The sequence below is a fragment of the Schistocerca serialis genome, chromosome 6 (genome assembly GCF_023864345.2).
Source record: "Schistocerca serialis cubense isolate TAMUIC-IGC-003099 chromosome 6, iqSchSeri2.2, whole genome shotgun sequence".
Taxonomy (NCBI): Eukaryota; Metazoa; Arthropoda; class Insecta; order Orthoptera; family Acrididae; genus Schistocerca; species Schistocerca serialis.
The window spans coordinates 367,672,000-367,684,992 of NC_064643.1; the positions used below are offsets into that span (position 1 = coordinate 367,672,000).

At 37.2% G+C, this 12,993-nt stretch overlaps 1 protein-coding gene across 1 annotated transcript in view; it reads left to right on the forward strand.

The window, feature by feature from the left end:
* The window catches only part of LOC126483959 (non-lysosomal glucosylceramidase), a 262,802-nt gene that overhangs the window by 139,459 nt on the left and 110,350 nt on the right, over nucleotides 1–12,993 (forward strand). The window contains exons 6-8 of the mRNA XM_050107254.1: nucleotides 1,901–2,007; nucleotides 5,150–5,270; nucleotides 10,493–10,628. Of these exons, the coding sequence (XP_049963211.1) occupies nucleotides 1,901–2,007; nucleotides 5,150–5,270; nucleotides 10,493–10,628 (364 nt within the window). The remainder of the gene's footprint in view (nucleotides 1–1,900; nucleotides 2,008–5,149; nucleotides 5,271–10,492; nucleotides 10,629–12,993) is intronic.

The following is a 12,993-nucleotide window of genomic DNA, read 5'->3' on the forward strand; positions in this document are numbered from 1 at the left end:
AAAACCCATAGAGGGGGTGGGGAGTAGAAAAGGAAGTATTCAGCACCTGAGGGACAGCCACCAAGTCTCAAATGTAGCAGTCAAATAGTTAAAAAAGAATTCACACCAGAAATAAAAAGACAACCAGAGTAATTCAGGGTTACCACAGGTTCTGGAAATCAGGGAATTTCAAACATGTCAGGGAAATATCAGGGAAATTTGGGGAAAAAAAACTGGAAAAATCTCATTTTGGTCTCAGTAGATGAAATGGTTTGTTTACTGAAGTGTAATGCATCGCTGCTGTCTGGGTGCAGCTGAGTACATGCACGACTTCCCTACCCCCGCATTACTACGGCTTCACTCCTTCCTACCACTCTGCTCAGCTTGCAGTCAGTGCTGCCACTACTTCTTGCCACTAGCCTAGCAGCTGCCAGTGAGAGGCAGGGAGGCACGAGGAGTGGTTTGCTTGAATCTGATTCTGAGGGACTGTAGATGCGGCGGGCAGAGACGGCCATCATGTGTGCATGAGTTGTGTGTGAGTGATAGTGTGAATGTGTGTGGGATCTCATTTTATGACAAAAGCTATGGCTGAAAATTTAGTTGTGAGAATGTGATTGTCTTTTCAACATGCCTGTCTGCAGCTCAGCCATCATCTTTATGGTGAGTTGCTACCTTTCCTCATTATTACTGATTCTCAGAGTATTTGAACAATTTATCTGTTGCATGGATAGATCACAGTGGTCTCATTTCATCAACATGTTGCCTGTAGTTCATGAATAGCAGCCACACGTGTGGATTTCTGTGATGGGTTAAAACCGCAGGCCACTTCTACGGGTATCTGTAATGGATTGGGCCTGCCAATTTGAAGCCATTCGGTTCCCACTAATGTGTAGGCCCTGCTTCTTTGATCTAGTTTCACCGATCTGCCTGCAGGCCGGGTCTGTTTCATGTGGCGTAATGCAGTGAATTTTCATGGTTTATCCATGGACCACACTGTTAATGGTATGCCATGCACTTCTAGTACATTTTGGCACTTGAAAAGTAGTTTGTGTGTTAGAAAGTATGGACAACAAGAAGGAGAAAATTGTCAGTCCCTGGCAGTTTGTATGTTGTGTACTCGTATATTTATTGAAAGAAAAATCACAAAAAACCAGTAAAATAATAGCTGTATTGCAGTGGGTAATAGCTGACTATAACGAACATAGTAAAACCAACATTTTATTGGCAGTCATCTATAGTGCTGGTTTACAAAATTCTTCCCCACCTTGTACACTTCTTTCAGGAAGCTTACTTTTTTCTGAGGTTATTCCTGAAATCAGTGAAGGTATTTTAAATCTGTCTTGTCCAAGGAAAAGGGTATGGGATCACAAAATGTGTTTCATTTTATTGTAATAAAATAACATCAGTGGTCTTAATGAAATGCATATACCATTTGGCTTACTTTCTCCATCTAAAAACAGTTCATTACAAAAGATGTTGATGTTAGTACCTAAGATTTTGCTCACATCAGGGAACACCATCTGCATGCAAGTTTCTTTTAGATATTGCCTCATTTGCATTACTGTTTATGTACCGTGGCGGCAAAAACAGATTTTCACCTTAATTCTTATCTTACCCTTGAGATCTCCAAATTTGTCAGGAAAAAATGCTAAAACTTGTATGGAAATCAGGGAAATATCAGTGAATTTCACTTGGGGAAACTTGTGGCAACCCTGAAGTTATGTTATTTAACATTATTTTTAAGTCACTTCATCTGTTAACTCATTTCTGGTCTTCCTATTTCTACAGCTGGTATGTAGATACCCCTCTTCTCACATATTATTTCTGGGAAATAACACATATTACAATTTATATATTGCCATGCTAATTTTCTTTGGCTTTGTGTCCTCTAATGCTGTTATAGTAAAATTCTGTCTTTCAGGAGGTTGCTGGAGTGAAGCATTTCAGACTGACAGTGCTAAGGGTGTTTTAATACACCACACTGTTGGTGGCATGCCATGCACTTATGCCATTTCAGCAAAGGCAGAGGTGAGGTTTTAACTTGTCTTTCGTGTTTGATTGTCACATTTGAATAATTCCAGGCTAGTTTTGGTTTCTTGCTTCAAGAACACTTTCAGATCAAAAAAAAGAAAAATGTACTTTATTTTTCCATGTAATGCATTATAACAGCATTTGTAATGGAGATCAAAATTTTCATGACATTTGCTCTGGAATAACTTTTTATTGACCATGTAATTATATGGTGGTGGTGGTGGTGGTGGTGGTGGTGGTAGCAGCAGCAATAGTTGTTGTTGTCGTATTCATACATAGATCACTTTTACAAGGCTGTTAGACGTGCTTTGGTGTTATAGAATCAGCACAAAAAGTATGTTACATTGTGGATGCTGTTCTTTCGTGGTGGAATATGTATGACGTAGTTATGCAGCTATACAAAAAAACATTTGTTAGACTTGGTGATGTGTGCAGTTGGTATCTGCTCTTTCCTTTTGGTATCTGGCTCCATTTACTTATCTGCACTAATTCAGTACTTGTTGTGCTTATCATGAACCTTTGTTCCATAACAGGACTTCTTATTTATGGAACACTCATACAACACACAAAATAAATAAATTGCCATTTTAATGTTTGCTATGGCTTTTGTTACCAGTAACTAAGAGTATTACAAATTCATTTGCGAACAATGGAAAACTGTTTAAACATTTCTGTCTCACGTAGAATGGTCTGGTGAGTGAGTATCAAGACTACAAATCCAAAGGTTCAATGTCTGAACCCTGGTCAGTCCTAGAGATTTTAGGTCATTTATTGCTTCTTTTACCCCTGGCAGAACTTGTTATTTGTGAAAAGTGTCAAATTGCTCTGTGATGCTTGTTGCAGGTTATTATAGTCAGTGACAACCTTAACTGTGAAATACAAGGTTTACATACACATACTCTCCTCTGCCTGCTGTCTACAATTTGACCAGTTGATCGGAGATGACACTGTCTGCCTTTTCCTCATTTTTCAGTGTCTTCCACATGCTGGTCTGTCTCTGAAGAGATGACCAACAGTATCTGTCACCAGTCCTTATCCAATGTGGATGCCAGATTTTGTCGTCTCTGCTATGTTGTACCTCTTATACTATGACTCTTCAAGGCTGGGGATTGGTTTTTTTTTTTTAATGTCATATTGTAAGATGGATATCCTTGTGGCTCATAATGATAACTTAGTAATATGAGGTGCTTCCATCAGTGCCAGAGATTCTCTGCTATACAGTGAGTTGTTACTTTTATATTCCATCAAGGACTTTCTATTACCGTATTTCCTTAAGGAATACTTAAAAAATTTATTGTATATGTGATGCACAAAATGGAATGCATTCTTTGGTTAGTGTGTGATTTGCCCATCGCTAAACTAGTGGCTATACTTGTTTGTTTAAATACTTCCAGTTAGAAACTTCCTCATTCCCATGGCAATTGTGAAATAAAAGGAATTTTAAGCTCAGTGTTTGAGGGAACATGAAGGGATTAGATGTTTAATAGTGGTCAAATCAAACAGTCCAACTTCTGTCACTATTGAATTTTTGCATACAATATTTCTACAGGTGATCTACTCATCTTCTTCAAGTGTTTCAAGTAATGCTGTTGTCTGTGCTTGGTGCCTGGACTCCAACCAGGCAGTGATTACACCTAAGGCCTGAAAACCCTGAGGAACGATATGTGCAAAGATAGAATTGCCATCTAACTTGGAGTCCCCAAAACAAATCATCAGTGTGCTATATGATGATTACTTTTCCTCGTTTATTGGGGCTTTATCTTATAAAATGGAGATACAATAAGTACTTTGCCTCAGTGAATTCAAACACTGAAAATAAGGATGGAATAACAACAAAAGTAATTATGGCAGATTACTACTCATCATATAGAGTAGGCATTGGGTGGCAAGCAGGCATGTTTAAAAGTAGTGTGTTGGGTATTATTAAGCTATCCGACAAAGTCCTTCATCAGATGTAGCAAAACACACACACACACACACACACACACACACACACACACACACACACACACACTCTGACCTCACTCATACAGACATGCATGCATGACTCATACAGGCATTGCCACTGTCATCTTTTCGCTGTGAGACCCAATTTTGTTGAACAGTGATCTTGGGCTGAGGTGGATGGTGGTGGTGGTGGGGGTGGGGGGGGGGTGGGGGGTTTACAGGAGAGTTGTGGTACCAGGAGGGGAATGACGATGTAGTGCTGCCTGAGGGAGTGTGCAGGGATGTGGCAGGGATAGCATAGAGAGCCTGTTTTTTTTTGGGGGGGAAGGGGGGGGGAGGGGAGGGGAGGGCTGTGGATGTGTTTTGGGAGAAGAGGATAAAAGGTGTGTTTGAGGTATGAGTGGAGGTAGCAAAATGCATAAAGGCAAGTGAAGGACAAGGCCTAGCAAAGGTTGAAGCCAGAGGGATTGCTGGGATAAAGGAAATGTTGCAAGGAGAGTTCCAACCTGCACAATTCAGAAAAGTTGTGTTGATAGCGTGGGCTGTGGAGCTGTTGTTGAAGCTTAAAATACTCTGTTGCAGCATGCTCAGCAACTGCTGTCTGTTAGCCACGGTTTGGTGTTGGCCATTCACTTGGACAGACAACTTGTTAGTGGCAGAAAAAAAAGTTGGCATTGCCAAACACCATTAAACTAGGCAGAAGGAAACATGAGAAATCAACATATCAAAATACCAGTTTGATTTCCATAGTCTTTTGTGACTTTGTAACTGTATTTTTTATTTATTTAATTGCTACTCATCAAAAAAGCGTTTTAGAAGCTCATGTTCAGATTCTGCATGCAATGAAAGTAACCAGTAGTTACCATGACTGAAGTATGAAAACCATTCTGACACACATTTTGTTGTATGCAGCATAACATCATTTACATTAAATAATACTAAATAATTTATATTGTAGTTACACTGGATTTTCATATGATTTAGTATATATGACCTTTGCATCATGTGTGTTTCGTTTTATTAAAATACTTCTACTGTCTCACTGAATATGGAGATCTTCATATTTCTGTTGTGAGGTAATGTATGTGAATGTCCTGTAGCCATGTATTACTCTGAGCAACTGCCCATGCTGCTATATTTCTTGCATGTTTGTCCTTTAAGTCTAATACATTCAAATTTTATGTTGTTTTAGGAAGGTGTAAATGTGAGTCATATGGTTCAGTTTGACCCTAATGGAAATGGGAAAGAATTGTGGGAAGATCTGCAACAGCATTGTGAACTCACTTCTCTCTCTGACAGAAGTGAAGAAACAAGTAAGAGCAAATATAAATGAATTGGTTTTGTGCATGAATCATCTATGTTTTCTCTTTTGTTTCATTAGGTGCTTTTTCAACTAATGTGGCTTTTATCACAAGCTATCCATTTTTTCTTTCACAGTATGCTGAAATTGATGCAGTGGACTTCATTTTATTCAGTTTTGGATTAAGGTTACTTTCTGACTTAAATTAAGATTGTTAGAAAAGTTCAAATACCTTTTGATTTTGCAGAACCTTGTTAGGAAAGGTTACCAAAAAAGGGAGTTGAAATGGGATCTCTCTTCGACCAGTAAATTACAGTTTCTGGTTTCTGTAACTCAGTAACACAACATAAAAAAATAAATATATAAGTGGTTCTTATAAAGACAATTCTTCACCCCGCTGGTTTATGTGTGTAATTTTATCACATTCAATAAAATGCCATAAAAAGGTCTTTAAATAAGCTCAAGTTATCTCTGCCATGGGTTACAGTGATTCATCTTAGTGTCACTATAAAATGGTGAATTTGCACCCTTTCTACATTTTCTGCCACTTTGACAAAGGTCAGCACAAAGGCTACAGTCAACACCAACCTGACGGTAGCCTGCTTAACTGCACAGAAACTGACGCAAATTACATCTACATGCTACATACTGAACTAACAAGGGGATGGTCCAATCTGACATGTCGAAGCCTACCCTGAAAATTTTCACACAAGAATACATTAAAAGAAATGCATTGTTAAAATTTTTGCATGCTAAGGCATGCCACAAGTATGTGTAATAATGATAAAGTTACTCATTTTTGCCTCACAAAGAACCAATTATAACATCAGTTTGTACAGCCCTTCCTACATGGCACAAACATTGGAAAATTAGGAGACACATCCGTGATGAGAGAACATATCACGACATAGTGCAAAGTCCAAAGTACATATATGTTAATTTTAAGCAGTTGAACCATACCAGAACTGTCTCAAATCATAAATTTTATGAATAACTTGCAGTTGATATTGACAGCTAAACTGTTGCAAATGTAACTGTTACACAGTTGACTACCAGAGGAGAAAGAAGAAAAAAAAATAATTATGCGGTGTATGATGATACATTACAGAGACTTCCGTCAATCGGACTTCAGTTTGTAGACATTACATATTTTATAACAGTTCCTTCAGCACAATTCTTGTGCTAATTTTTGAATAATGTATGTTTGGCTAACTGTGTAGCAGTTCCTTGTTTATTCACTGTAATTATCACAAAATATGAAGTGTCCATCGGATGATTAAAACAAACATTTTCCTGACACCAGGCACATCTGATAAATAAAAAAATTACTGCATTAAGGCACTTTACAGAAATTACTAGTTTTTTTTGTATAGAATTAGGTTGGAGTAAGAAAATGTCATGGCCATTGTTCTCCATACTGTGCTACATAGCAGGTATATTTGATACGATTTGTAAAATGTGATGACACAAACTGATAATGCAGAAATGACTGATTTGACAGTACTGTTCCACTGATAAACCTGAAATGAGAAAGGGCTATCAAAAATTGTTGTCTGACAATTTTCTGAAAAATGCATTGTGGTGTTGAAAAATATTTTTATCAAGAGAATGAATCACACTATTAGTTGTGGGTGGAATCTACATTATACTAACAGTCCTTTCATCATTGTCTTGAAGGCATATGTGGTGTTATGTCCAGGCCAAGAGATTGCAAAGACAATGAGTTATGCATATGGTAAAAGACATTCTGGATGTAACATTGAAAATTCTTCTCTCCCATTTTTCCAGGTTTTGCTATGTAGATACAAAATTTTTGCAAGTGAACAGTCCTTTCATTAATTTTTGTTCCTGTTTCTGAATACAGGTATAAAGCTGCAGGAAACCGCAATCTACTAAAACTTATGACTGGAATTGTTGTATGCAAATGGGTCATACCATTCATAGACTGCACAAGCTCAAAATCATAAAGTGCAGTTTCCAGGCAGTTCTCGCATGAAAGCTGACTGACTGAGGGGATAACAGAAGCTTCATCATCATATTAGCTGTGAATTTCTCCGTCGTAATACATGTTAATGACATCTCCTCTACACATTTATTTGGGGGGCAAACTTCGTAATTGAAAGACTTTCTTTTATTATTGAACTTGCATCCTATGATGACCTATTATTTTTACTACGGATCTGTGTTCAGCATATAAAAACACCCCAGCAGCTAGAGTCCCCTCCTCATGTGAGCAGTAGTACTTGCTTTCTCTTCAATGCAAAGTGTGTCTACCTATCCATAAAACTGTACCCACATGAATTTTTGTACATCTGGGGCTACAGGTCTGAAAGACCTCAGTTTGACTTATACAATCCCATTAATAACTTTGAACACCCATCCAGCTGATACTAACTAGATAATCTACAATGATATCACAAAAAATGAAAAGAAAAATGAATAACCAAAAAAACTACTACTCTGATCACAACATGGCACCAACCCCATGAACATAATCTACAACTAATCCCTCATAATGGGTAACTTTCAGCTATAGTGGATCTAAATTTCACTAAAATATCAACAAACTGCAGAATGTATTGCACGTATATAGCATAGTTGCAAAGTAACTGAGGCAGACATTTATAAAAAATTAAACAAGACTAATAAGTAAACTGCACTCCACAAGCCTTGTGTAACTGTTAAGACCCAGCATATTCCAAAACATCCTTTGGTTAACAAGTATTCATAAGAAAATGGCAATGTTTAGCTGATCAGAACTGGTATAGCCATGACACAGTTTATGTGAGAATGAATTTTTTCCACTTTGCAACAGGGTGTGCTTTTATATGAAACTTCTGTGCAGATTAAAACTGTGTAGTGGTCCACGGCTCAGACATGTGACCTTTGTCTTCCATTGGCAAGTGCTCTACTGACAGAGCTTCACATGCATAACTCATGACCTGTCCTCACATCTTTAGAGCACTTGCCCATGAACTGCAAAGGTCCCATGGTTGAGTCCTGATCCAGCACTCAGTTTCAATCTGCCAGAAAGTTTCATACCAGCACACACTTGGCTGCAAAAAATGAAAAATTCATTCCATAAACATCCCCCTGCTGTGGTTAAGACATGTCTCTGTTGTATCCTTTCTTGTAGGAGTGCTAATCCTGCAGCTTATGCAGGATAACTTCCGTGAAGTTTGCAGGTAGGATATGAGGTTCTGGTAGAAGTATTAGGGTGGGTCATAAGTCAGGAAGCCTGTGAAAGGCAAAGATCCGAGGTTCAAATCCCAGTCTGGCAGATAGTTTTAATCTGCCAGGGAGTTTCAGTTCATGTGAGCATAGACAGAAATGAATTTCATAGTTACAGGTAATGTCCTCACTGCCAGCAATATGAGAAGTATGTACAAAATCTTTTGATGATTGTATACTATCTGAAACTGATGACATACTCCTATCATACAGTGTATGCTTTAATGGTTAGTGTTTGTTTATTGAGATTAAAACTCCTGGAGTGAGAGTCCATGGCCGAGGTACAAAACTGTTTCCTGACGTTTCATTACTGACTGCATCATACTTTCAAAGATGTCCCGACAGTTGGACACAGAACATCAGGAAAAAGTTTTATACCAGCTCCAGCCTCTCAGACTGGAAGTTTTAATTGAAGTCATGTACCACACCATAATATTAGTTATGAATATGATATGTGGAATATAAACTTACTATGATAAGGAGAAAATTTCTTTGTGTTACACAGATGTGGCATTGATAACAATAAAATTTGTTTTGTTATCTTAATACATTTTGCACGGTAAACACAAAGATAATCTTCCAAGGCAGTTTTGTGTATATGACTTTTTAAAGAATTCTTGTTGGGTGTGTGTTTCATTCGAATGGATCAACAGAGTGCCGTCATCAAATTCTGGCCGATTAAGCCCGAAACATGGCTCTTTATTTCTTGAAGTTTTTCCCCCCTGATGGATTTCACAAAACTGCAACCACAAAAGCACACACTGTGTGGTATTAGACAATTGAAAGTTGAAGTTGAATGCAGTAGCTGGTTCTACAGGCAAATTTAAAGAAAGATTACAGTATGTCTTACACATAGAATTAAGTAAGAGAATGATATTTGCTGCATTTGTTGACTCCTGACCAAAATCAAATATGAAAACAAATTTCTGAGCAATTTTTGAACTGTTTTTAGAGGAAACCAACTGATTTTGCACACCAATCAGTTACATTGAATGAGACATAGTCTTGATGCAAGAAATGAAACAGCAGTCAAAGTAGTGAGTGGGTGGAAGCCAGAAGGGGTACACAAAAAAGGCAAAGTTGATTTCCTTAAAAATGGTTTTAGCCACCATTTTTCCAGTTATAAAAAGTGCTCTCCTTACTGATTAACTCTGAAGCATAAAACAGTAACTGCTGAATACTGTGAAAGTCTTGTGTTCCAACTGCATCAGGAAACACATTACACGGAGCTTCTACTGAAAAAGAAGATAATTCTCCACAAATGTATTTAGTCAGGGGAATCAAAGAAATCTGAGTATGAATTGCTGGAAACATACATGTAAATGAATGTATGGCTAGATAAAGTTTAGAATCCTACCAAAAAACTCTGTAACCATTGTGTTGTATAATTTGCTAGGTGACTCTTTCTTCAAGTGGTGTGTGTGTGTGTGTGTGTGTGTGTGTGTGTGTGTGTGTGTGTGTGTGTGTGTAAAAAAGGGGTGGGGGGTAGAGTTTCTTCACTGAAGGTCTGTTCCATACATTTCCATTCTTCAAATTTATCACTGTATGGCAAAGGAAAGAGAAAAACTTCTGGAAAGTTATTAAGGAAGTTTAAGTTTGTACCAAAGTGGTGACTACAAGGTGTTACAATACAGTAGACAAGCTACCAGTTAAAAGATAGAAACTTCTTGCTGGACTGGGATCACAAAATCAGTTAAAGTGGAGACAGCTATGTGTTACGATGTTGTTGTTGTTATTGTTGTTGTAGCATGGGTTTAAAGAAGTTGAAAAAGGGGTAGAGGGAGAGGTAAATGTGATTGCTGAATTTTTTTGTGTTTTTTTCCCTTGTAATTCAGTGACACTGGAGTAAAGTGCTACACACCCACATTAATGAATGTATTTTGTCCGTCCTAGCCACAGCTTAGGTACATCTCTCTACCTCGCATCTTTACTTGCAGTGTTATCTTCCTTTCTGAATCTTGGGTTCTAAGATGTGTTACTTATAACTGATATTAAATATTTTAGAGAAAGGAAAACAATTAGCTTCTGCAGTATGTGCAAAGACCACAGTTCCAAAATGTGAGTCCAGGGAAGTGGAATTTGCCCTTGTCTGGGATATGCCAAAAATACATTTCCATGGAAAGGCCAAGGAATACTACAGGTAAGATTAATATTGTGTTGTTCTACTTTATTGCTCTCACTTTCTTTTACACAGTGGGTGACAAATACACTGAAACATTTCGAAATTAGACTGACTGTCATTCACAAACTTTATTCTTAATTTAGTGATGTATCCTGAAAAAGAAAAAAAGTATGATTATAGACATAGATTGCGAGGTAGCAAATGGAAAATAATAGCCTGTAAGTCATGTTAAATGATCTATTATGAGAAGAGAGTTTGTAGCAAGACATGTAGAGCTCCTTAGTTAATAAATTTCAAAATGATGACAAATACTTAATAACTTGGAGACTGGCTTAAACAAATCAGGAGAAATATTTTAAAGAAACTGAGCTGGTGCAGTCAGTGCATGAGAAATTTTATAATCATTGAAAATCTGGCATAGATTCCATAATGTAGACTTCAGTGTCATACAACTCAAAGTTGTAGTTTTAGACAAGCTGTAGTTTTCCTTAACAGTACCTTTATAGTCAATTGCATGAGAACGTTTTAAAAGACTTAAGTAAGTACTGAAAATCACACATCGTGCAATATGTGCATGACTCATGATCTCACCTCACATCTTTACTTCTGTCAGTTCTCTTTTATCATCCAAACTTCACTCTAAGACTCCTGGAAGCACTTGCCTACAAAACATAAAGGTCCCAGCTTAAAGTCTATGTCTGACACACAGTTTTAATGTGCCTGGAGTTCTCATATCAGCACACACTCTGTAGAGATACTTACTTGGTTTTTGTAGTGTCTACTCAGTAGTCCACTTTTGATTGCCACAGAACTGAAAGTCTAAGTGAGTGCTCAGTTGTGTTTTGCTCAAAGGTGTAAATAACAACACAATTTCTATTGAACTAACACGCACATTTATTTGTCATTAAGTTTTATTATTAGTAGGCATTGGTAGATTTTAGCCTGGACATCTCTGATTTTTCAGAACTGTCCACAGTAATGTCAAAGATTGTAAAAAAAGGCAGGCATTTGAGAATGCTATGACTGATAAGGATTTTTTAAAAAATTTTAGACCTATATTTTAGATGTAATATTTTCAAACCAACTCTTACAGCCGTGCCATACTCAGGCGACCGCAGAGCAAGCACTGAAGTTGATGGGAAGTCATGGCTACTGCATCCACAACTACTTTTCACTAGGTCATTTGAAAACACAAAGGGCAAAGTGTTTATATTATTTTTGTGTGCACTGGTCTACACATTTTTGGTCATTTCATCTTCATTCATTTTGTGTGTCATCATTTAGCAATGGGCAAAAGAAAGTGTGTGTTTAATATTAACCTGCAACAGGAATACAAATTTTTGAATTAGTGAAATGACAGTAAGAATGAACGTGTTTATTGCACATAGTGTACTGGAGAATTTTGTGCCACACATAAAAGAGAGGGTGATTTTAAGGACGATGTGAAAACAGCTATAGATAGGAATGCTATTAATGCTACTGTTTCACCAAACATAAGAAGTTTTCTTAACGCCAAAGATGAGAACAGCAGTGATCTGATGTGTTCTGTTATAGAGGGTACATTTTCATACCACACTGCTAGACATGAACTCATTTTCAAAACATCAGACTGCACATCTAATGTGGTTAAGAATTACATGACCCAAAATTTTCACTTGCTGGAACTAAACCTGAGGCAATTACTGTTATGTCTAGTGAAAAATTTAACTGAACAAATTAAGTTTAATGTTTTGGTAAACTGTAAAGACTTTTAAGTATTTTCAGAAATATGTCTGGGTTGGGCCCAACTAAATGGTAAATTTAATTATTAGTAATAGTGATCAAGTTGCCAATTATGAAAGTATCTTAGTGGATAGTACCAGACCAGTAACTAAAATTGCAGTGGCAAAGTTAAATGTTCTGTTTTGGCACAAAACATAATTCACATTTACTTCAAAAACCATAGTATGCACTTAGCACTGTCCCATAGCAATTTATTAGAGAGATTTAAACTTAGAGAGTTCATTTAATCCAGTCCATAATGAGTTTCACGGAGTCCAAGACTCACTAGTTTCAATGACAGTGACCGTTCCATACCACTTGTTAATCACAGCACAGTTAAAGTAAAATGATAATGAATTTGAGGCACTGTAATCACTGAAAAGTTATTAAACAGCAGTGTCAGTGTCAGTGCACATATTTTCACATACAGATGTGTGTGATTGTGGTATGAGCCAATACCTAGAGTGTACCTGATATTGGTCTTACTCATAAGCTGTCTAACTATGAACTAGAAGTTTTGGGTGATGTACAACTACTTAAAGATGGGCGTAAGAATAAACTGTTATTTCGTAAATTATATATGCTCTGAACATTCAATAGGTGGGACTTTGTTTCAGTTTTT